Below are 26,904 nucleotides of genomic sequence, written 5' to 3' on the forward strand. Positions count from 1 at the left end.
GTATTAACCCTATTCGCACAGGAGACTTAGTGCTATGACTTTATTAAAGTAGCAGTGAAAATTCTATTCCGGCCCCTTACGGATCTACAGGGGAAATCTATATACCTCCTGTATGAAAATGAGAAAGAAAAGTGAATAAGAAGTGAACAAGAAATAAAGGGGACTTGTCTTTTTATTTTGTAGCAGCCAAAAAATTTTTTTTTTCTCAAACAATATATTTTGTGTTACTAGTTTGTATTTAGTCTTATACATTATAGCTTATTTTTCATCTTTTCAAAAAGAAAAAAAGTAAGAGGTTATTGGTTATGTAATATTATTACATTTGCAAGATTGTATATATGTCTGCTTATATAGAATATTCTATGAATCCTTGTATATGCCACATGTTTTCTAATTATATGGTTTAAACTAAGGAGTCTACTCGTAACACATCTTGCTGAAATAGCATTACAAATAAGCTTAAAAACCTTTTTTATAATAGTTAAATGGTCAGTTATCTTCTCATGGTAATATAGTAGTGTTTTTTAGGATATCAGTATCTAATTAGCAGATTATACAGACCTGTCAGACTTTTTTCCTCCTCACCTCCACCATTATCACACTCCACTTTGTTGACCCATAATATATTGTCTACCCACCAATTTTTTTATTTTTTTTTTCACGTGGATTGGTTTCCACTTTTTTAGTTTTCACGTTATTTTATGGATAGATTTCTCACACAGGCGAACACTATTTCGCCCATAATGCCTGCCAAGGTTAAAGAAAGAAAAAAATAAGGCTAATGACCCAAGTAATGACACAAGTTTAGACCACTCTGCTATAAGAATGGATTCTCAGTTATTATTTTCACAGATAGCCGAACTGTTTACACCCCAGTTTGAGCTTATTAAGAGAGACTTATCCAGCATCTCCTCTGACGTGATAACCCTTACAGAGGAAGTAAGGCAATTTGCCGCAAGAATCTCTGAAGTTGAGACCAGGGTTTCCGATCTAGAGGACCTGGTTAATTCTCAGGAAACTTTCACAGAAGCAAGAATCAAAAATTAATAATCTCCAATCTCATCTAGAAGAGTTAGAAGATCATTCTAGACGGAATAATATAAGAATAATAGGCCTTCCAGAAACCTCAGAATATGAGGCCTTAATTAAAATTACGTAAGTCTTGCTCCCTCAAACCTTAGGGATCCCAGCCTCACAGTTACCTCTAGAAGTTGAAAGAGCTCATAGGCTAAGGACCAACAGAGTGTCTCCAGATGGCTCTACTAGAAATAGGGCTTGTCTGGTGAAATACCTAAAATTCCAGGATAAAATTGAATTATTAAGATTATTTAAGAAAAATGGTTCTTGTATGTTGGGAAATCACAAAATATTATTGTTTCAAGACTTTTCGTCTGAAATGTCTGCCAAGAGGAAATTGATGGCCCCCCTTTGTACTCAGCTAATAAGCAGAGCATGAAAGCAAGGTTGATTTGCCCCGCAAAAATTGTGCTAGAAGAGAAAGGAAAGAGATATATGTTTGCTAACCCTAAAGAAGTAAAAGAGTTCATTGATACTAATGTAACCCTCTAGGGGGTCCTGTCATGTGGGCGGATTGAAGGTTATTATATCTTTCCATTTTGTAAGGATGTACAATGTCTGCTTTGTAATTATTTTTTATTTTTGGTATGATATTGTTGTGTGGTGGAATTTTTTTATTTTTTTTCCCCATTTATTCACTTTTGTCTCCCCTCTGCCCCCTCTACCCCCTTTAGTATAACTGGAATAGGTTTTCAGGATGATGATTGATTTAAAAGTTGTGTCGTGGAATGTTGGAGGAATCTCTTCCCCAGCTAAACGTAAACTCATCCTGAAACACCTAGCTAAGGACAAACCAGATATTGCATTCTTGCAGGAGACGCATTTAAATGAAGTGGAAACTGCAAAACTCACGTTTAAATGGGTAGGACAAGTTATTGGGGCCCCCTCCTTAAATAGGAAATGTGGAGTAGCAATCTTACTTAATAAAGACTTAAAATACTCCATTATTAATGTACAAGCTGATCCCGATGCCCGTTTTATAATTCTGAAGATTTTTGTTAATGAAGTTAAATTTATTCTTTGCAATCTTTATGGCCCTAATTTAATATCCCAGGGATTCTGGAAAAAAATTGAATGTATTTTGTTCCCGATGATTAATGAAAATATTATTGTGGGTGGAGATTTCAATCTAACTCCTTGTCCTATAATGGATAGACTCTCGGGTAAAAATTTAAAATTTCATAATAGAGGTGCACATCTCCTTAAAAAAAATGTGTTATAATCTTAAATTATGTGATATTTGGAGATTTAGGAATCCTGATTCTCAGAGATTCACATGTGAATCTAAGTCATTTAAATCTTTCTCTAGAATCGATTTATTTTTTATTTCTGAATTTTTATCCATCCAAAAACTACGCGTAGATATCAGTGACATTGCGATTTCAGACCACGCGGTTATATCACTCAGTTTTGTATCTTCAAACATTAAAAAGAATAATGGTGTCAGATTCTTTTTCCCCAGATATCTTGTGAATAATATAACATTTTCTATATGGTTAAAACAGAGCTGGAAAGACTTCTGTAGTTTTAATATTAACTACTTGAATAAAATCAAAGTTTTCTGGGAAACCGCAAAGGCGGTGCTACGGGGTCAAATCCAGGCCTATATGTATAATTTAAATAAAAAACAGCGAGCAGCTGAAATGCAATATTCTAATCAGGTAAAAAATACATTTAGGCCTAGATTTGGAGTTTGGCGGTAGCCGTGAAAACCAGCGTTAGAGGCTCCTAATGCTGGTTTTAGGCTACCGCCGGTATTTGGAGTCACTCAAAATAGGGTCTAACGCTCACTTTTCAGCCGCGACTTTTCCATACCGCAGATCCCCTTACGTAAATTGCGTATCCTATCTTTTCAATGGGATTTTTATAACTCCGGTATTTAGAGTCGTGTCTGAAGTGAGCGTTAGACATCTAACGACAAAACTCCAGCCGCAGGAAAAAAGTCAGTAGTTAAGAGCTTTCTGGGCTAACGCCGGTTTATAAAGCTCTTAACTACTGTGCTCTAAAGTACACTAACACCCATAAACTACCTATGTACCCCTAAACCGAGGTCCCCCCACATCGCCGACACTCGAAAAAATGTTTTTAACCCCTAATCTGCCGACCGCCACCTACGTTATACTTATGTACCCCTAATCTGCTGCCCCTAACACCGCCGACCCCTGTATTATATTTATTAACCCCTAATCTGCCCCCTCAACGTCGCCTCCACCTGCCTACACTTATTAACCCCTAATCTGCCGACCGCAAAGCGCCGCCACCTACGTTATCCTTATGTACCCCTAATCTGCTGCCCCTAACACCGCCGACCCCTATATTATATTTATTAACCCCTAATCTGCCCCCCTCAACGTCGCCTCCACCTGCCTACACTTATTAACCCCTAATCTGCCGAGCGGACCGCACCGCTACTATAATAAAGTTATTAACCCCTAATCCGCCTCACTAACCCTATCATAAATAGTATTAACCCCTAATCTGCCCTCCCTAACATCGCCGACACCTAACTTCAATTATTAACCCCTAATCTGCCGACCGAATCTCGCCGCTATTCTAATAAATGTATTAACCCCTAAAGCTAAGTCTAACCCTAATACTAACACCCCCCTAAATTAAATATAATTTAAATCTAACGAAATTAATTAACTCTTATTAAATAAATTATTCCTATTTAAAGCTAAATACTTACCTGTAAAATAAATCCTAATATAGCTACAATATAAATTATAATTATATTATAGCTATTTTAGGATTTATATTTATTTTACAGGTAACTTTGTATTTATTTTAACCAGATACAATAGCTATTAAATAGTTAAGAACTATTTAATAGCTAAAATAGTTAAAATAATTACAAATTTACCTGTAAAAGAAATCCTAACCTAAGTTACAAATAAACTTAACACTAGACTATCAATAAATTAATTAAATAAACTACCTACAATTACCTACAATTAACCTAACACTACACTATCAATAAATTAATTAAATACAATTGCTACAAATAAATACAATTAAATAAACTAGCTAAAGTACAAAAAATAAAAAAGAACTAAGTTACAAAAAATAAAAAAATATTTACAAACATAAGAAAAATATTACAACAATTTTAAACTAATTACACCTACTCTAAGCCCCCTAATAAAATAACAAAGCCCCCCAAAATAAAAAAATGCCCTACCCTATTCTAAATTACTAAAGTTCAAAGCTCTTTTACCTTACCAGCCCTGAACAGGGCCCTTTGCAGGGCATGCCCCAAGAAATACAGCTCTTTTGCCTGTAAAAAAAAACATACAATACCCAAGCCCCCCAACATTACAACCCACCACCCACATACCCCTAATCTAACCCAAACCCCCCTTAAATAAACCTAACACTAAGCCCCTGAAGATCATCCTACCTTGTCTTCACCATACCAGGTTCACCGATCCTTCCAGAAGAGCTCCTCCGATGTCCTGATCCAAGCCCAAGCGGGGGGCTGAAGAGGTCCATGATCCGGCTGAAGTCTTCATCCAAGCGGGGCAGAAGAGGTCTTCCATCCGATTGAAGTCTTCATCCAAGCGGCATCCATCCGGAGCGAAGCGGCAGCATCCTGAAGACCTCCACCGCGGAACATCCATCCTGGCCGACGACTGAACGACGAATGACGGTTCCTTTAAATGACGTCATCCAAGATGGCGTCCCTCGAATTCCGATTGGCTGATAGGATTCTATCAGCCAATCGGAATTAAGGTAGGAATATTCTGATTGGCTGATGGATTCCATCAGCCAATCAGAATCAAGTTCAATCCGATTGGCTGATCCAAACAGCCAATCAGATTGAGCTTGCATTCTATTGGCTAATCGGAACAGCCAATAGAATGCGAGCTCAATCTGATTGGCTGATCGGATCAGCCAATCGGATTGAACTTGATTCTGATTGGCTGATTCCATCAGCCAATCAGAATATTCCTACCTTAATTCCAATTGGCTGATAGAATCCTATCAGCCAATCGGAATTCGAGGGACGCCATCTTGGATGACGTCATTTAAAGGAACCGTCGTTCAGTCGTCGGCCAGGATGGATGTTCCGCGGTGGAGGTCTTCAGGATGCTGCCGCTTCGCTCCGGATGGATGCCGCTTGGATGAAGACTTCAATCGGATGGAAGACCTCTTCTGCCCCGCTTGGATGAAGACTTCAGCCGGATCATGGACCTCTTCAGCCCCCCGCTTGGGCTTGGATCAGGACATCGGAGGAGCTCTTCTGGACGGATCGGTGAACCTGGTATGGTGAAGACAAGGTAGGATGATCTTCAGGGGCTTAGTGTTAGGTTTATTTTATTGTTATTTTATTAGGGGGCTTAGAGTAGGTGTAATTAGTTTAAAATTGTTGTAATATTTTTCTTATGTTTGTAAATATTTTTTTATTTTTTGTAACTTAGTTCTTTTTTATTTTTTGTACTTTAGCTAGTTTATTTAATTGTATTTATTTGTAGCAATTGTATTTAATTAATTTATTGATAGTGTAGTGTTAGGTTAATTGTAGGTAATTGTAGGTAGTTTATTTAATTAATTTATTGATAGTCTAGTGTTAGGTTTATTTGTAACTTAGGTTAGGATTTCTTTTACAGGTAAATTTGTAATTATTTTAACTATTTTAGCTATTAAATAGTTCTTAACTATTTAATAGCTATTGTACCTGGTTAAAATAAATACAAAGTTACCTGTAAAATAAATATAAATCCTAAAATAGCTATAATATAATTATAATTTATATTGTAGCTATATTAGGATTTATTTTACAGGTAAGTATTTAGCTTTAAATAGTAATAATTTATTTAATAAGAGTTAATTAATTTCATTAGATTTAAATTATATTTAACTTAGGGGGGTGTTAGTGTTAGGGTTAGACTTAGCTTTAGGGATTAATACATTTATTAGAATAGCGGTGAGCTCCAGTCGGCAGATTAGGGGTTAATGTTTGAAGTTAGGTGTCGGCGATGTTAGGGAGGGCAGATTAGGGGTTAATACTATTTATGATAGGGTTAGTGAGGCGGATTAGGTGTTAATAACTTTATTATAGTAGCGCTCAGGTCCGCTCGGCAGATTAGGGGTTAATAAGTGTAGGCAGGTGGAGGCGACGTTGTGGGGGGCAGATTAGGGGTTAATAAATATAATATAGGGGTCAGCGATGTTAGGGCAGCAGATTAGGGGTACATAGGGATAATGTAAGTAGCGGCGGTTTACGGAGCGGCAGATTAGGGGTTAATAATAATATGCAGGGGTCAGCGATAGCGGGGGCGGCAGATTAGGGGTTAATAAGTGTAAGGTTAGGGGTGTTTAGACTCGGGGTACATGTTAGAGTGTTAAGTGCAGACGTAGGAGGGGTTCCGCATAGCAAACAATGGGGCTGCGTTAGGAGCTGAACACGGTTTTTTTGCAGATGTTTGTTTTTTTTTCAGCTCAAACAGCCCCATTGTTTCCTATGGGGGAATCGTGCACGAGCACGTTTTTGAGGCTGGCCGCGTCCGTAAGCAACTCTGGTATCGAGAGTTGAAGCTGCGTTAAATATGCTCTACGCTCCTTTTTTGGAGCCTAACGCAGCCTTTATGTGGACTCTCAATACCAGAGTTATTTTTATGGTGCGGCCAGAAAAAAGCCGGCGTTAGTTTTTCGGGTCGTTACCGACAAAACTCCAAATCTAGGCCTTAGAAAATATTTATATCAGCAATCAGCTAGAAACTGGAAAGCTTATTCTGAAGCCAGAAAAGCTTGGGATATTTTCCTTAAACAAAAATTCTTGGAACAAGAATCAAAGATTAGTATATATTTTAGGGGCTTGCAGGGCTGTTCCGCTAAACATCTAGCTCGTCTTACTAAAATCAGAAAGAAAAAGAATTATATAGCTGTTCTACAAGTAGGTAATTCTAGAGTGTTTGAAACAGATGAGATTAGTAAGCGGTTTTATGATTTTTATCAGATACTTTATACTGATATAACTAGGGATGCTGAGTGCCAAGATCATTTTTGGCAAGATTTGCAAATCCCACAGATTCTGGAAGAGGAATCTGCCTTTTTAATTGCACCTATTTCTGATGAAGAAATTTGTGGAGCTATAGATCGGCTTAAATCTAATAAAGCAGCTGGACCGGACGGCTTACCGGGAGAATTTTATAAGATTTTGGCCCAAGAGTTGAAACTGACTTTGGGCAAATTGTTTAATTTTTATTTCTGTTCCAATGATCCTATCTCCCCGTATTTTTCTTCTGCCAATATCTCTTTAATATTAAAAAAAGGAAAAAATCCAGAAGATCCTGCGTCTTATAGACCAATTTCTGTGTTAAACACAGATTATAAAATCTTATCTTCAATAGTCGCTAAGAGGTTGGCTATCTTACTGGAGAAAGTTATTCACGTAGACCAGATAGGCTTCATGATAGCTAAGAACTCTACCAGACATATTCATAGCGTTGCTACATTTCTTGATTATCATTGGAATCTATGTGGTGTGAATAAAGCTAATAATGAGAATACTCAAGATATAGCAATCTTAACACTTGATGCCGAAAAGGCCCTTGATTCTATATCTTGGAATCATTTATTTTTTTACTCTAACTAAATTTGGATTTCATAAACAATTTATTTATTTTATTAGAAAACTTTACAGATCCCCAATGTCCTTTTTATTGGTTAATAATACACTCTCAGAAAAGATCATATTGAAAAGAGGTACGCGTCAAGGCTGCCCGTTGTCGCCGCTATTATTTAATATTGCGTTAGAACCTTTAGCGATTAAATTAAGGGAGAAGATTAAAAGTATAACTTTGGGTACACAAACTCTCAAATTATTACTTTATGCCGATGACCTTCTACTTTTTTTTGAGGATACTAGGCAGTCTATCCCCCTGGCTATGAGATACCTGAAAGAGTTTAGTGCTTTTTCCGGGTATAGGGTTAATTTGCAAAAGAGTGAACTTCTATGGGTCAAAAAATCAGTTTGTAGTCCTCAAGAAATTCCGTTTAGGACATTGGATTGTATTAAATATCTGGGTATCTTTTTTCATACCGACCCAAAGAAATGGCACAGTTCGAACTTTACTCCCTTACTGGAAAAAATCCAGGCCGACTTAGAAACTTGGACGTCTTTCCCACTTTCTTTGAAAGCATGGGTTAATTTATTCAAAGCTATTATTTTCCCTAGATTGCTTTACCCCCTTCAAAATCTACCAATCTTTATTCCTATACATGATATAAAGAATCTATGTGCATGTATTTCCAGATTTATTTGGGGTAATAAAAAAGCACGTATATCTCTTGATAAACTGATGTTAAAAAAGGAGTTGGCAGGTTTCTCCCTACCCAATATTAAACTTTATAATTGGGCAGCTATGATCAAGATAGCACTTGACTGGATCTCAGAATCTAATATAGTCTCTTCCTTTGATCTTGAAAGTTTTTATTGCAAACCCTTCATGTTAAAGGCTATTCTGCATTGCCCTCTTAAAACACTCCCGTCTAATATCAATTGTCTTATCCCTATTAAAAATATAGTAGTGGCTTGGAGGAAATGCTGTATACTGCTGGGGCTAGATCCAAATTTTTCAAAATTTCTTCCTATCTGTGGAAATCCTCAATTTTTACCAGGAATTTATAACAAGGTCTTTCAATCGTGGAAAGACAAAAAGCTTTGCTTTTTAGCTCAGATTATGACAGATAATGGACAAGTTGTCTCTTTTCAAGAATTAATTTCTCAATTTGGTATTTCTAATAAGACCTTTTTTGCGTATCTGCAAATACGTCACTATATAGATGCGTTGGATTGTACCTTACCTATCTCTTCCGCGTGGTCTGAAATTGATTTATGCTGCTCTAAATTTAAGGTGGGTGATGCTTCTATCTCTTTAGCGTACGATATTATGATGTCCAAACAAGGCGCCCTGGCTATAGGGAACATTATTAATAAATGGATTTATATCTTTCCAGAGTTGGATGAAAATAAAATTATTTCTAGTTTCTCAGTTCTTAACCAATGTCTTGTCCCTACTTCTTGGAAAGAGTCTCATATGAAAATATTTAATCATTTTTATATTTCTCCCTATAGATTGAATAAAATGTTCCCTTCCACAGTCTCAAAATGTCCGCGGTGCAGTTTTCCAGGGGCAGATTTTTGTCACATGGTATGGTACTGTCCAAAAAATTTTCAATTATGGCAAAAAATAGGGTTCTGGGTTTCCAATCTTTATAACTTGCAAATTCAATTTTCATTAGAAAATATCTTTTTTTTATTTAGTCAAGATGAGAATCTTGGTTTATATCAAAATATGGTCAACACGATCATATTATTAGTAAGACATTTGATTTTTAAGAACTGGAAAGCTCATTCTGCACCAAAATTTTCAATTTTTGTTCAAGGAAATTCAGTCCCAGATTATATTTGAATCATTTCAGTTAAATACAGTTTCCGACAAGAAAATAAAATCATTTTTATACGGTTGGCTTCCAATAATTAAGTCCTACCCGAATAAACAGATTTTGACCCCTTTTTTGAATACTAATGCTTTTATGGATCTTGTCCTGCATAATTTTTTCCCAGCTGATTGGGTTTCTCTTTATAGAGAAGTTTAGGATATAAGTACTGGTGGAGGGGGAAGAGGGTTGGAGGCGGTTTTTTCTCTTTCCTCATGGGTTTTTTTTTTTTTGTTCTTTTCCTTTCCTTCTTTCTCTCTTTCTTTGTATATATGTAGTTAATCTTGGTTGATGATAAAACTATTCAACAGCGTTATCCTCATTCACGAGGATATAATATATTTATTTACAATTGCAATTGTTGGGTCTACTAATTTTTTAGATACCCAAAGAATTGGTATTTGGTGTCAATTTAAACTGTTGAAGGGTATAATTTAATATATTTGCACTATCACTATGTATAATGTTTATTTTACTTGTGGTCCTTGGTACCCTGCGAGGTGACCTAATAATGTTTTTGATTTTTTTTTTCCTGTATATACCTTAATTATACCTGCTGTTGAACTTCAAAAAAAAAATAAAATAAAATAAAATTGTAAATAAGGTAATTTCTATGATTTTTGTATAGCATATTATAACAGTTTAAACTTGTATAGTATTGATTCATAACTGATTTTCTATAAATATAATTCAATGGCCTCTATTTAACAAGCTCCGTAAGGAGCTTGATGGCCCCTGTTTCTGGCGACTCGCCAGAAACAGCAGTTATGAAGCAGTGATCACAAAGACCGCTGCTCCATAACCTGTCCGCCTGCTCTGAGCAGGCGGACAGACATCGCCGGAAATCAACCCGATTGATTATGATCGGGTTGATTGACACCCCCCTGCTGGCGGCCCATTGGCCACGAGTCTTCAGGGGGCGGCGTTGCACCAGCAGCTCTTGTGAGCTGCTGGTGCAATCCTGAATACGGCGAGCGTATTGCTCGCCGTATTCAGCGAGGACTGTCGGATCAGGTCCAACAGACCTTGATAACTTGGGACCAATGTGTCTATCAATTTTAATTGTTTTGTATATGCAATTTATGGGGGTTTAGTTTAAAGGATAAATATTAAATATATTGTATTATAACCCGGCCATATACTGACAGTGTGTTGGCAGCAGTGTGTAGGTGTGTCCCTGCTTCAGCACAAATTTTTTTAAATTTACATTTTTTTTTGGTTTCTGGCATTCCACCTGCCCATATCACATGGTTGAAACGTGATTGATACCTAGTGGGTCACAGATCATCTTAACCTATTGGCGCAGCTCAGTGGGAACTGAAACTATTCCCATTGGCGGCTTTGCCGGCACATCGGCACATCTCCTCAATCTGCTAGTGACTGCATATGTAGTCGTGAGTGGGATAGCAGTGTGTTTGCTTCATGGGCAGTAGTCAGTCGGACTCACAGAGCTCTGAGGGCGTAAACACTGAGCTGAAGTAAGAAGTTAAAGTGTTTTGCAGCTAGCTCCCAGAAGTGCAATGCTGCTCCTGCTCTTGATATATGTATAGGAAGTGGAAGCTTTAAAATGCAAGTTAGTTAACCTCCTGTTTGCTAGTACAACTGAATTACTGTGTCGCAAAATGATGTAGGTCTAAAAAAGTGTGTCACCAACATGAAAAGTTTGGAAAGCTCTGCTCTATAGTGTCCCTTTAACACAAATGTCTCACTACTATATTATAATGACAATAAGTACTCTGTTGAGCTTAAAAAAAAACCATATTTGTTATGGTGCAATATTTTCTTCTGACTGGTACATTTCAGAAAAACTATTAGCTCATAAGCATTATGCAACTTACACAGCATTTCTAAATGTTTTTTTTAGAAATGTCTAAAGCTAATTTAAACTAGTGTCCAGCACGGATCAATATACCCAGTTCAGCCATGAAGGGACCAGCGCAGTATTTACTTACCGTGGCTTTATGGAGTATCATGCCGCTTTGCTATGCAGAAGATAGTTGTCCGGGTATGTTATACACATTTATGTGATTTTGATAGAACAAGTAATTTAAAGAAACGTTTCAATTTACTTCTGTTAACAAATGTGCCTTGTTCACTTGGTATCTTTTGTTGAAAAGCTTACCTAGATAGGTTCAAAGCAGCAATGCATTACTGGCAGCTATATGGGTATTGCTGGCTATGCACAGATACCTCTTGTCAGTGGCTCACCACATGTGTTCAGTTAGGTCCCAGTAGTGCATTGCTGCCCTGGAGCTGACTTTAAAGGGACAGTCAATACCAAAATTGTTATTGTTTAAAAAGATAGATAACGCCTTTACTACCCATTCCCCAGCTTTGCACAACCAACATTGTTATATTAATACACTTTATAACATTTAAACCTCTAAATTTCTGCCTGTTTCTAAGCCACTTATCACATGATTTTTTTAATTAGATTTTCACAAGAGACTGCTAATTCATATGTGCCACATAGTTAACATTGTGCTCTCTCCCATGGAGTTGTGCAGGACACAGCACTATTTGGCTAAAATGTAAGCCAATAGATAATAAATAAATATCAGTGGGCAGTCTGATGAGGCTTAGATACAAGGTAATCACAGAGGTTAAATGTGTATTAATATAACAGTGTTAGTTATGCAAAACTGGGGAATGGGCAATAAAGGGATTATCTATCTTTTTAAACAGTAACATTTTTGGAGTTGACTGTCCCTTTAAATAAATGTTTACTCCCTTTGCAAGGGTTAAAGGTAAGGTAAAGTTTAACAAAGTACTTTACGCCATCTTAAAATATATAAAAATTTAGGACAACTTTAATTCATCATTTTGTTTTAATTTTAGTACATAGCGATAAATTTTATGATTTACTTATCCGCCGTTCCTATTGTTTCCTCCACCCGACATGCTGTGCCATTTGATTGACATTCTCCCTCTATATCGGTATCCAATCATCATTTTCTCCCCGTGGTGTTCAGCTCGAACATTGCGACGTCACAAGATCGCTATGCGCATGCGTTCAACGTCAGGAATGCAAATTCATGAGGGTGCTTGTTCATGAGACGCGCATGCTCTCTTTCAATTGCTAGACAAATAGGCTTTGAAGTTATCATAATTTGATAATTTGATAAAAAAAGAAGCTATCGCGTCTGATATAGCTGGCAGTATAGTATAGAATGAAGAATAAACTTCATTGAATACTATGTGTCGGCTCAAAATAACGCATGCGCAGAAGAAAATTGAATGTGAACGCGCATTTAGCCGATGCAGAGAGCAGGTGGAACCGTTCTCAGTCACTGAACAGTAAAAGACGGAGGTAGCCGCCAGGAGGAGTCTGGTAAGAAACGGCACAAACAATTAGAACTAAAAATCAAATATAAATATCATAGAAACAAAAAAAAAGTTAGCGACTGGTTTATTATAAGAATGAAGAATGTTTATGTGTAATCTCAATCCATAAAATTTACCTTCACTTTAAACACTTACAGGCCCATTTATCAAGCTCCGTATGGAGCTTAAAGACCGCTGCTTCATAACCCTGTCCGCCTGCTCTGAGCAGGCGGACAGGAACCGCCGGAAATCAACCCGATCGAATACGATCGGGTTGATTGACAGCTCCCTGCTGGCGGCCGATTGGCCGCGAGTCAGCAGGGGGCGGCGTTGCACCAGCAGCTCTTGTGAGCTGCTGGTGCAATGTTAAATGTGGAGAGCGTATTGCTCTCCGCATTTAGCGAGGTCTTGCGGACCTGATCCGCAGTGTCGGATCAGGTCCGCAAGCCCTTTGATAAATGGGCCCCATACTTATATACAAAACAATAGTACAGAAATAAAATGTTCTAACACATAAGAGTTTTCTTTTGCACTGATTAATTAATAGGTCCTTCAGACTAAATTACATTATAATTGTAGTATTAATCCATTTAACTAGAAGAAGTAACTAAACTGATGTTATTTATTTTGTGATGGACAAGGATACCTGATCAGTTTTCTTGGTTAGACGTTCATGGACAGAAAACCTGCAGATATTGAAGCATTGATAAAAATAAAAAATATCTGTTTATTAAAAAGCCTCTTGCCATTTCACTGTCACAGACTTTAGCCACCATTTATATCCCTTATTGGGCTAGATTACAAGTGGTGCGCTAACTGTTGCGCACAAGTGATATCAGGTTTTTGCTTGTGTCGGAAATAGCGCAAGTGATACAAGTTGAAATTAAACACGATTGTGAGAGTGCAATCAGATTTTATGCTTGTCGAATTAGCGCGACTGAACCCTCGTGTAAAGGGTAGTGAATTAAATAAAAGTTGCACTAAACACAACATAAATACATTCAAAATTACAGTTACACTCATATAAACACTATCTGATAAAAACGAGTCATATATATATATATATATATACTGTATATAAAGTTATAAGGGTTAAAAGGTATATGGTATATGAGAAGGTGTTTGACTGCAAAGGGCTATATTGTAATGTATATATATTATACATGTCTAAATATGTGTATGTGTGTGTGTGTGTGTATATATATATATATATATGTGTGTGTGTATAGATATGTGCACAGATGTATTTATGTATTTTACTGTATATTTACTGTACATATTTCACGTTCCAATGTTCTTCACATACAGGATAATGCAATTTTTATTGTAAATACATATTTCTATATCTATCTAATCTATATATATATATATATATATATATATATATATATATATATATATATATATACTGTATATATATATATATATATACCTATACCTGCATATCTATTCCTATAGATATATAGATATGTATTTTTCATTAACAGTATCAAATATATATAGAAATATATATTTAATAATAAAAATTAAAGTACTTTATATGTGAAGAACATAGGAATGTAAAATATGCGTAAAGCGTTTTGGGATTTGCGATTTAGGTCTAACACAGTGTTGGGTTAGCTTACATGAAAAATGCTAATTTCAATGCTCGTTATTGAAATATTAAATATAAAATATGAAAAAATATTAATAAAAATTATTTTAAAATATACATACTGTAAAAATATATATATATATATATATATTCTATGGATTATTTTTAATTTTTTACAGTATGTATAATAATTGTTATTAATATTTTTAAATATTTAATATTTCAATAAAGCGCACTAAAGTTAGCATTTTTTTTTGAGTTCACTAACATGAAACAACAATGCGCGTTACGCATATTTTACATTCCCATGATCTTCACATAGAATATAATGTAATTTTTATTATTAAATATATATTTCTATATATATGTGATACTGCTAATGTTAAATAGATATCTATACATATATATCTATAGGAATAGATATACAGGTATAGGTAGGTTGTTTATTTTAGAATAGTTTTTTTTTTCTTTTTGGGCAGGAAAAATGCATTAGGACATCTAAGGGCAATGCCCAACCACATTTTTAGAGGAGGTGTGGAGTTACTTGTATTATATAATGGGGTAGTATTTATTTTTGTGAAAAAGAACTTAATCACTTTAGGGCAATGCCCTACAAAAAGCTATTACTATAGTTTATTTTACTGTTAGTATAGGGTTTTTTATTTTTGGGGTGTTTTTTTTAAGTGGGGCTTTAGTTTTAAAATATGCATAACAACTGTGTGTCTTTTATTTTTTGTAAAAAATTCTGTAGTGTTCGGTTTATTTATTTTCTGTAATAGTAGCTTTTTGTTAAGGTAATGTTAGTTATTTTTTTAAGGTAATGTACCCTAGAGGGTACTTTGCGATGGGGGTTGTGGCAGTTAAGAGGTTAATAGTGTTGATGGGTACTTTGCTATAGGAGGTGTGGTGTTTTAGGAGTTAATAGTGTAGCGGGGTACTTTGTAATGTAGGGGTAAGGTGGTTTAGGGGTTAATAGTGCAGAGGGGTACTTTAGGATGTGGGAGGGTGGTGGTTTAGGGATTAGTACAACAGTTTTCCCCGGAACTTTCAGGTCCCGTAAAAAGTTTGAGCGTTAAATACGACTGTGTTTGAGCAATTGCATTTACTTTCAACATGTAATACAAGTAGACATTGCCGCTCAACACTGCCCATAGAAAATATAGGGAGCGTAAAATACCATAAGTTCACGTAAACAAATTCAACGCAATTCAACGCGCCACTTGTAATATGGATTTGAGTGTAAAAAACACTGCACTGTTGCAATCATGTTTAACTCTCCAAGACTTCCACCCCCTCACAATTAATATTGTTTTATACACACACACTGTATTTATATGTATATAATCTATACACTCTGGTTAATGAAAGCAAATTAAAACCAAAGAAGGGCTGAACGTTTGCCTTTAGCCCTGAGGATGGACACTCATGGTTAAATTTTTACATGTCAGGGGTGAAATTTCTATTGGTAATTTAGGATTCAATTAATACTGAATACAGGTAGCCCTCAGTTTACTCTGGGGTTAGGTTCCAGAAGGAATGGTTGTAAATCGAAACCATTGTAAATTGAAACCCAGTTTATAATGTAAGTCAATGGGAAGTGAGGGAGATAGGTTCCAGGCCCCTCTCAAAATTGTCATAATAACACCTAATACATCATTTTTAAAGCTTTGAAATGAAGAATGTAAATGCTAAACAGCATTATAAACCTAATAAAATAATCACACAACACAGAATATATAATTAAACTAAGTTAAATGAACAAAAACATTTGCTAAACAGCATTATACCAGGTGCATTGTTCGTTGGATTGGACCGGAGAGCTGTCAATCAAATTCCAAGCCCAACCGGAAGTTGGAGCACAAAGAACACGCTTAAGCCGGACCACGCCCCCCCGCCCTGTAACGAGTCTGAGGAGGGTCAGTAGAGGCAGCCGGATGAAGGAGACCGGTACACTACAGGTTCTAACCGAGGAGTACCGCAGATTTCACTGACATCCTAACCGGAGAAGGCCGGAACAGTCCCCAGGACCGGACGAGGTCAGGTGAGGGGGGGGGGCGCAAGTGGTTTTTTTGGAGTGCCTACCTACAAATTCCAGAACAGTATCCTATTCAATACATAGGGGCACTTGTCAGCCCGGTCTATCGCTGGATATATACATATGTTACTCGAAGGTTATACATCAAGCCATATCTGTATAATGTACAAACTGTCTTATACTGATAACGCACAGCAGTGAGGGTTCCTTTTCTTCTGTATTTCAAACAGTATTATACACCTAATAAAATAATCACACAACACAGACTTCACTTGCATTTTTCTGCAAACAGTTCTTTCTATGCATTCCAATATGGACTGAATTATAGACAGGAAGCTCTTGTTCCTTTGAAATCTGCTCGATAGCTCAGGTCTGGTTAAACTGATTAATTTCAGCTTGCTTGGCTTTGCTGCAACACAAGCGGACAGCTCCACCTACAGGCTATTTTAATAAATGCACTGCTTCTCAATGCTTTTCAATAGCTGTCACATGACTGGAAAAAAAGGTTGTTATTCTGAAACGGTATAAATTGAACCGTTGTAAAACGAGGGCCACCTGTACTGAGAAGCCAGACACACACTTTTCGAACACATAAAGGGGCATTTGTATATATATTATGTTGAATAATCCAAAAAGCTAAGAGCCTTAGTAAAATTTTAGGAGATGCCACTCCCTGGCTCTCAGGATGTGTAAAGCTCTGTAATGTAAACATCTGATATCATGATCTTGATAAGGTTTGTGTGTGCACTCTGCGGTAAAAAAATAATGATAATGTGATTTAAAGTAAAAATATTGTCACAAGGCATCTGAGTTTCAGTTTCTTTTACTATTAACACATATAACAAGTAAATTTGAAGCAAGTAACACTGGCAGAGGAAGCCAGAGGCATAAGGGCACAGTAACATTGAAAGCAAAACATGCCACCTTGCACTTTGGGATGAAACTGGTGAGGTTGAATCTGCAGCGAATATCTTATATTGCACAGGTCAGCATTCTGCAGAGAATCTGGCCTGCTGACCATAAATTGATAGACATACTGTAAAGCCGCACCGCTCTAGCTGTTGCTATGGATGTGGCGCCTGCTGTTCTGCTCGTTGCCTAGGGGAAAGTCGGCTCCTGTCTGCGTGCGGCAGTGACATCATCGCCGCCCGCTCCCTCAGTTCTGAAGCTGGTCAGGATCTCCTGTGGTGCAAATCCTGCTCCTATGTAAGTTACTCACTTGCTACCTATCACTGCCCAAGTATAGGTGTTACTTTGTGTGCTCCTGGGTGTGTAAGCTTACTGTATTCTGGATTGCCATATCGCTATTGAACTCTGCCTGACTGACTACTCTGCTTGCTTAACAACCCCTAAAGTACTGGATTGTCTCACTGATATTGAACATTGCCTGTCTGACTACTCTGCTTGCTTAACCCCTAAAATACTGGATTGCCTCTCTGTTGATGAACTCTGCCTGTCTGACTACTCTGCTTGCTTAACCCCTAAAGTACTGGATTGTCTCACTCTTGATGAACTCTGCCTGTCTCACTACTCTGCTTGCTTAATCCTTAAAGTACTAGATTGCCATACTGTTGCCAAAAACCTGCCTATCTGTTCATTCAAGTGGTTTACCTTTGGACTGCCTTACTGTTGCCAAAACCTGCCTGTCTGACCATCCAAGTGGTTTACCCCTGAACTGCCTTCTGCTGATTCACTGCCTGTTGCCGCCGCAGACTATCCTGCCTGTTGTGAGTGCCGCTTACCTCATCTTGTGTACTTTCTCTGCTCTGGGATATTTCCTATCTTTCCGGCTCGATGCCGGGATAAGATGATTACTGGCCGAGTTCGGTCTGATAGTGGAATATCCCACAAGCATTACATTATACTTGGGCCATGGAGCCAAATGAGGTAGCAAGAGCAGTTTATCTTCAAGGACAGATGTTGGGAACCCATACCACACAGTTGCAGAGTGTGGATTCCAAACTAGAGGCTATAACTGCTCAACTCTCTGCTCTAATTACAGCAAGGTTTACCGCTCCTGTTGTTGTACTGCCAGTCTCTGCTCCTAGTACTGCGGCTTCTTCCCCTGCTTCTGGAAGCATTCCCCGGATACCATTGCCTGACAAATATGAAGGTACTATTGATTGTAGGGGTTTTCTTAACCAGTGCAGGCTGCACTTCCGTAAACAATCCTCACGCCCTTCAGTCTCACCAATCAAGGGTCACCTTTATCATTTCCTTACTGAAAGACAAGGCCCTATCCTGGGTCTTTCCCCTTTTGGAACAGAACGCTCCACTCCTGAATGATGCTGATGTGTTCATTTCTGCATTTTCTTCTGTGTTTGGGACTTCTGGCTGTACTTCTGCTGCAGAATTTTCTCTCCTGGATCTCCGTCAGGGCAATAGAACTGTGGCACAATTCGCCATTGAGTTTTGCACCTTGGCACTTGAAACCACTTGGGATGGCAGTGCTCTCAAGGCAGCCTTTAGGAGGGACATTCGGCCGGGAAAAGCCAATGCTTAGAGGATAACACTGGGGTACCTCTAAGCATGATCACTACTAAATCCCCTCACTCCTCTCGGATTCTGGTACCTGTTACCCTTACCTTCCTTCAGAATACTGTCCACACTCAAGCCTTCATTGATTCAGGGGCAGTTGGAAACTTTCTGGATCACAGTTTTATGATTCAAGCTGGCTTGCCTCTTCTGCAGAAAAGACATTGTCTGAAAATAACTACTCTGGATGGCACCCCCCTTGGTTCAGGGTTGATCCATTTTGAGTCAGCACCCCTGACCTTGACTGTGGGAGTCCTTCATACCGAACAGCTGCAGTTTGAGGTCATTCATTGCCCAGCACAGCCTGTCATCCTTGGTCTTCCTTGGCTTCGTATACACAATCCACAGTTCAACTGGGCTGAAGGATAACTGGCCTCCTGGGGTACCTCCTGTTTCCACTCCTGCCTTGCTAAAGTCACTCCTCTGCTCTGCATCCCCATAGCCAGTATACAGACTCCTTCAAACCTTCCCTCAGTATATGGGGACTTTGCAGATGTGTTTGAGAAGAAAGCAGCCGACTTGCTGCCACCCAACCGTCATTATGACTGCAAAATTGACTTCTTTCCTGTAGCCCCACTTCCTAAAGGAAGGACTTATCCACTCCAAAGCTGAAACCAAATCCATGGAGGAGTACATCCAATAGAACCTAGCTAAAGGTTTAATTCGCCCTTCCTCCTCTACTACTGGGGCAGGCTTCTTTTTTGCCAGTAAGAAGGATGGTGGGTTCAGACCCTGCATCGACTACAGGGTTTTGAACAACATAACTATCAAGAATCGCTATCCCATTCCTTTAATCACCGAACTCACTCCAGAATGCTTGCTTCTTCACCAAGCTGGACTTACGTGGGGCATACAATCTGATTCGTATCCTCCCAGGCCACAAATGGAAGACCGCCTTCAACACAAGATCAGGGTATTACAAATACCTCATAATGCCCTTTGGGCTGTGTAATGCCCCTGCAGTCTTCCAGGCATTTGTCAACGATGTCTTCTGTGACTTCCTCAATTGCACTGTCATCATCTACCTGGATGACATCTTTATTTTCTCTTCCACTCTGGAGCAGCATCATAAGCACGTGAGACAGGTACTTCAACATCTCAGAGACAATTCTTTGGTAGCCAACCTAGAAAAATGTGAGTTTGACCAAGTTCAGATCCAGTTCCTTGGTTATGTCATCTCGAAAGAAGGTTTTGCCATGGATCCTGCTAAACTCACCGTAGTTTTAGAATGACCTCAACCTACTTCATTAAAGGAATTACAGAGATTCTTGGGGTTCTCCAATTATTACTGCACGTTTATAAAGAACTTTTCTCAAACAGTGGCTCCACTCACTGAATTGACAAAACGGAACAAGGACTGTAAACATTGGCCCCTGAGGCCATAAATGCCTTCTCTCACCTAAAAAAGGCTTTCTGTTCTGCTCCTGTGCTCCGCCATCCTGATCCTGACCTACAGTTCACTTTAGAGGTTAATGCCTCCGAGATAGGGGCTGGAGCAGTTCTAACCCAAAGGGATCCTTTAACCTCCAAGTCGCACCCTGTAGCCTTTTTCTCCAAAAGCTTTACTCCTGCAGAGAGGAATTAAGATGTAGGTAATCGTGAACTCTTAGCCATTAAGATGGCCTTGACTGAATGTCATTGGTTAGAAGGCACCGCCAATCCCATTCAGATTCTCACCGACCACAAGAATCTGACCTACCTAGAGACTGCTCATCGACTCAATCCTCGACAGGCCAGGTGGGCCTTGTTCTTTTCCCATTTTAACTTTGTGGTCTCTTATCTTCCTGGGACCAAAAACAAGAAGGCTGATGCCCTTTCCCGTCAGTTTCCTCACTCAAGTGATTCCTCTGAAGCTCCTATTGAACACATCATACCTCCCTCCTGTGTGGTTGCTCAACTGAATACCACCCTTCTTCAAAGACTGCAACATGCCCAGTCTAGTAAACCTCCTGAAGCCCCCATGGCTTCTGATATCTTTTTTGTACCTACGCACTACTGTGCTATCTTGGGCTCATGATAGTAAACTCTCAGGACATCCTGGTTTGACTTTCCCAACATGTATGGTGGCCTACTATGAAGTCAGACTCTCAGGATTATGTGAAAGCCTGCACAACTTGTGCTGCCATCAAAACTCCCCGATCCTTGCCTCCCGGATTGCTCCAACCATTGTCCATACCCAAACAACCATGGACACACATAACAATGGATTTCATTGTGGACCTTACTCCTTCTGACCACCATACAGTTATCTGGGTTGTTGTGGATCGCTTTTCCAGACTGGCTCATTTTGTACCCCCTAACAAAACTGCCTTCTGCCCAAGAATTATTGTCTCTTTTTCTCTTGCACGTGGTATGACTTCATGGCATTCCTGCGAATATTGTTTCTGACAGAGGTCCACAGTTCATCTCTACCTTTCGGAGAGCCTTTTGTAAGTTGATTGGAACCACTGTTTCCTTGTCTTCTGGCTACCATCCTCAAACCAATGGACTAACTGAGAGAGTAAACCAGGATCTCAAGGCCTACCTTAGAGCCTTTGTCAATGCTCTCCATACCAACTGGTCTAAGTTGTTACCCCTAGCTGAGTTGGCAAGAAACACTCATTAGCACTCTTCTCTTCAATGTTCTCCATTTCAAGCCGCAGCAGGGTATAAACCTTGTGTCTTCCCTCTTTCTGCTCAGTCCACTGGGGTTCCTGTTGCAGACCGACACGTTACTGAACTCACCACTCATTGGAAACGTATTCGCTCTCAGCTACGTTCAGCTCTCTCTAGATACAAAAAATTTGCTAATCATCATAGAGCTTCTGTATGTGCCATCTTGGTAGGTGAACATGTTTGGGTCTCTACTCTACATATTTGTCTACATCAACCCTGTCACAAAATGGGGCCTAGGTTTAACAGTCCTTACAAAGTCCTGAAAAGACTGTCTCCTGTTGCCTACAAAGGGGCCTTGCCCAAAACCCTGCGCATACACCCAGTCTTCCACCTCTCACTACTCAAGCCTTACATCAAGAATAGATATACCCAGATCCAAGCTCCTCCTCCTCTGCTTCTGGTCCATGGTGGCCCTGAATATGAGTTTGCTAAGATCCTGGACTCCAGATACAGGCGCAGACAACTGCAGTATCTGGTACATTAGAAGGGTTACTCTGTGGCGGATCGTTCTTGGGTTCCTGCCCGTGATGTGCATGCTCCATCTTTGGTCTCCAGATTCCATGCTGCTCATCCTTTTAGGCCGACTCTGGTTCCCAGAGGGAACTCTTGAGAGGGGGGCTATGTCACGCCCTGCCGCTCTAGCTGTTGCTAGGGATGCAGCGCCTGCTGTTCTGCTCGTTGCCTAGGGGAAGTCGGCTCCTGTCTGCGTGCGGCAGTGACACAGGATCAGGATCTCCTGTGGCGCGAATCCTGCGCCTATGTAAGTTACTCACTTGCTACCTATCACTGCCTAAGTATAGGTGTTACTTTGTGTGCTCCTTGGTGTGATAGATTACTGTTTTCTGGATTGCCATATCATTATTGAACTCTGCCGGTCTGACTACTTTGCTTGCTTAACCCCTAAAGTACTGGATTGTCTCACTGCTATTGAACTCTGCCTGTCTGACTACTTTGCTTGCTTAACCCCTTAAGTATTATTATTATTCTTTATTTATAAAGCGCCAACAGATTCTGTAGCGCTGTTCATAGGTAACAAAGATAAAAGGACAGTACAATATGAGACACCAGACAAAATTTAACAAACAAATACAGGAGGAATTGGGAGCCCTGTTCCCATGGGAACTTACAATCTAAATGGGTAGGAGGGTGAGAAACAGGAGGTGGGGACTGCAAAGGTGGGAATGATGTTAGTGTGAAGTTAGATGAGGGCAACTATTAGGCAAGTGGAATTCATTAGTTACTGATTTGGTTATAGGCTTCCCTGAACAAGAAGGTCTTTAGGGAGCATTTAAAGGAGGAGAGGTTGGGGGAAAGTCTGACAGCACGAGGAAGTGCGTTCCAGAGGGTTGGTGCCGCACGAGAGAACTCCTGTAGTCTAGCATGAGAGGAGGTGATGGTAGAAGAGGCAAGGAGTAGATCGTTGTTGGATCTTAGGGGATGGGCTGGAGTATATTTGTTGATGAGTGAGGACAGGTATGGGGGGGCTGCATTGGTAAGGGCTTTGTAGGTCAAAGTGAGAATTTTGAATTTAATTCTGCTGTGAATGGGGAGTCAGTGAAGGGAGGATGGGGGTGACCTTTGCATGTTTGAAGGATGATGGAAATGAACCAGTAGTAAGGGATCGGTTGAATATGTGAGTAAGAGCTGGGGTGAGGGTAGAGGACAGAGAGGGTATTAGATGTGAAGGGATAGGGTCAAGGGGGCATGTAGTGAGGTGTGAGGAAGATATTAGGGAACTCACTTCATTCTCAGTGGTTGGGGGGAAGGTACTGAGAGTGTTGGAGGGGGTGACCGGGGGCGGAGATGAAAGGTTGCAGTCTTGTGGTGGGATGTTGCTTCTGATGGTAAGTGTTTTGTTGAAAAAGTAATCTGCCAAGTCTTGAGCACTAAAGTCAGATGAGGGGGGTGGTGCAGGTGGATAGAGGAGAGTGTTGAAAGTGGAGAAGAGACGTTTAGGGTTTGAGGAGTGAGAAGATATGAGAGAAGAGAAGTAGTTTTGCTTGGCTAAGTAAAGGGAAGAGGAGTAAGAATAAAGAATGAACTTATAGTGTAGGAAATCGTGTTCAGAGCGGGATTTCCTCCAGGCACGTTCAGCAGCACGGGAGCATTTTTGTAGATAGCGTGTTTGCTGAGAGTGCCAGGGCTAGAGCTGACAACGTGGGTTTTTGCGTATTTGTTGAGGAGCAAGGGTGTCGAGTGCAGAGGAGAGAGTATTGTTATAGTGGTTTGTAGCAAGGTCAGGGCAGGGGTACCGTGGAAGTGTGGGGAAGGCGTTTTTGAATAAGGTTAGAAAGTTGGAGAGTATCCACAGTGTGCAGATTTCTACAGGTGCGGAGGCGGGGGGTAGAAATAGGTTTAGCCTGTACATTGAGATTATAGGTGAGCAGATGGTGGTCTGAGATGGGAAATGGGCGACAGGTGACATCAGAAGGGGAGCAGAGGTAGGAGAATACCAGATCAAGAGAGTGTCCGTCACGGTGAGTAGGGAATAGGGTGGATTGTGAAAGACTAAAGGAGTTTGTGAGTGAGAGACGTTTAGAGGCAGCAGGGGTAGATGGGTTATCAATGGGGATGTTGAAGTCCCCTAAGATTAGAGCAGGTGTATTTGTAGAGAGAAAGTGAGAAAGCCAGGCAGCAAAGTTGTCGAGGAATTGGGAGGTTGGTCCAGGGGGGCGATAGATAACTGCCACCTTGAGAGAGAGTGGGGGAGAAAATGCGGATGCAATGGACTTCAAAGGAGGAGAAGGAGAGAGATGGATGAGGATGGAAGTGCTGATAGGAGCAGGAAGGGGACAGTAAGATTCCAACACTGCCACCATGTCACTCACCTGGCCTAGGTGTGTGGCTAAAGTGGAGACTGCCGTGCGTTAGAGCAGCAATGGAAGCAGTATCAGAGGAAGAAAGCCAGGTTTCAGTAATTGCTAGAAGATTGAAAGCGTTAGAAGCAAACAGGTCGTGAACAGTTGTAAGTTTGTTACAGACAGAGCGTGCATTCCAGAGGGCACAAGAAAAGAGAGGGGATAAGCGCTGTGGGTTAATCGAGATGAGATTGTTGGGATCGTGTGACCTTGAGTTTGTATTGTGGGGGACTGAGCGAGAGTGTATGAGTGTGGTGATTGCTGCAGGGCTAGGGTTAGGAGAGATGTCACCAGAAGCAAGCAGTAGTAGCAGTGAGAGTACTGGATTGTCTCACTGCTATTGAACTCTGCCTGTCTCACTACTCTGCTTGCTTAACCCCTGAAATACTGGCTTGCCTCTCTATTGATGAACTCTGCCTGTCTGACTACTCTGCTTGTTTAAATTCTAAAGTACTGGATTGCCTCACTGTTGATGAACTCTGCCTGTCTGACTACTCTGCTTGCTTAATCCTTAAAGAACTGGATTGCCATACTGTTGCCAAAACCTTCCTGTCTGTTCATTTAAGTGGTTTACCTTTGGACTGCCTTACTGTTGCCAAAACCTGCCTGTCTGACCATTCAAGTGGTTTACCTTTGGATTGCCTTACTGTTGCCAAACCCTGCCTGTCTGACCTTTCTAGTGGTTTACCCCTGAACTGCCTTCCGCTGATTCCCTTCCTTTCGCCGCCGCAGACTATCCTGCCTGTCGTGAGTGCCGTTTACTTCATCTTGCGTACTTTCTCTGGGATATTCCCTATCTTTCTGGCTCGATGCCGGGATAAGAAGACTACTGGCTGAGTTTGATCTGATAGTGGAATATCCTGCGAGCATTACACATACAGACACAAACATAGATAAACAGACTCCACGTACTATTTCCTTTGTGTGTACACATGTATTTCCTTTGCAAATCCCATCCAAGCTATCTCTAGAAGAACTAAAATTAATTCCAATCAGAGAGAAAGCAGGAAGCTGGAAGGACATGACTCTTCCCTGCTTGATGAGCACATTTTTTCTTTTGTAATACACTGAACTATTCTTAAAACAACTTTAAAATTACAAAACTAGACATACATGAACACCTGTTTAATGTCAAGATCAAGGGTGTCCACACTTTGTTTTTACCACACATGGTGCATAGCCAGCTTAGCGTCAGTTCCTCACACCCTCCTTCCTCCCCTCTTCTTCCTTTCCAGGCCCGGCTGAGACCTCCGTGTCTGACAGCAACTTCAGATTCCTCCTCTTTTAAAGAGTCTCACCCACTTAAGTTACAGTAGTTGTATTTCTGCTGAGGGGAGCTAAATAACCCCAAAACAAGCCACTCAGAAATGTAAACACCATGTGTTCCACACAATGTGGGGTGATCACAAAGCAGGACAGCTGACAGGCTTGCATTTAGTGTATTGTAGGAAGTGTTACTGACCATTACTAGATGATCTAACAATCCCTCTACCCAGGCTGTGTTCCAGTTCCTCCCACCAGCAGCAGCGTTGTTTACTGAAGCATTTCTGTTGTCTATCCAGGGGGATCTTAGTTCCCAAGCATTCCCGCTGGACTTGACCCCTGGTTTTCCCTTGATGTATTTCTAGTGACCTGTTATACCAATTGTAGTGTTTAAAATGTATGTAAAATCTTTCCTTTATGTTTGTTTTTGTGTATGAGATAGCCTTTTTTGCTTATTGAAAACACATCCTATTGAAAGGGGTTGAAGTTGCAGAAAGAGCAGACTCCCTAATATTTTCTATTTCTCTTTACATAAAGGGCTCTTTGGGCTCCGTTTATAAATCAGGGGATGCTGCTTCGGAGCCCTATCATTTCAGGTCTGCCTGAAACAGAAGTTAAGAAGCAGCGGTCGTAACTTGTCCTTTTAGGTGGCAGACTGAAATCATCCTGATCCGATCATGATGGTTGACAGCCCCTGCTAACAGTCGATTGGAAAAACACACCCTACTTGTGTGCAAACACAATAGCATATTCTCAAGTGCGCTAACCCAACATTTCACATTCCAATGTTCTTCACAGAAGAATATGTTCTATTTATTCATAAATACATATTTCTACATATACTTGATGGTATTTTGGTATAAATGATTACACATAAGTATACATGTCATGGATACCCCTCCCCCAAACCTTTTATGGGGACATAAACTAGTTAATTCTACATTTATTATAATAATGGAAAGTGTATTGTACATTATTACCAGGGAAGAAAGGAGCTGCAGCATTAATAAAACTAGTAATAAAAAGTTCAGCAAGCTCCCTACCTCCCCTGGCTGTTGCTTACTATTGAGAGAGGGTGGGAATTCCAACAATCTGCAGCCAGACAAACTCAATGTAAA

At 39.8% G+C, this 26,904-nt stretch overlaps 1 protein-coding gene across 1 annotated transcript in view; it reads left to right on the top strand.

Annotated features, from left to right (window-relative positions):
* The first annotated feature begins 11,415 nt into the window (after positions 1–11,415).
* LOC128636042 (ficolin-1-B) overlaps positions 11,416–26,904 on the top strand; it is a 220,878-nt gene continuing 205,389 nt past the window's right edge. Inside the window, exon 1 of the mRNA XM_053689116.1 lies at positions 11,416–11,527. Within this exon, the coding sequence (XP_053545091.1) occupies positions 11,446–11,527 (82 nt within the window). The 5' untranslated portion in view covers positions 11,416–11,445. The remainder of the gene's footprint in view (positions 11,528–26,904) is intronic.

Source organism: Bombina bombina, chromosome 7, assembly GCF_027579735.1.
Source record: "Bombina bombina isolate aBomBom1 chromosome 7, aBomBom1.pri, whole genome shotgun sequence".
NCBI lineage: Eukaryota > Metazoa > Chordata > Amphibia > Anura > Bombinatoridae > Bombina > Bombina bombina.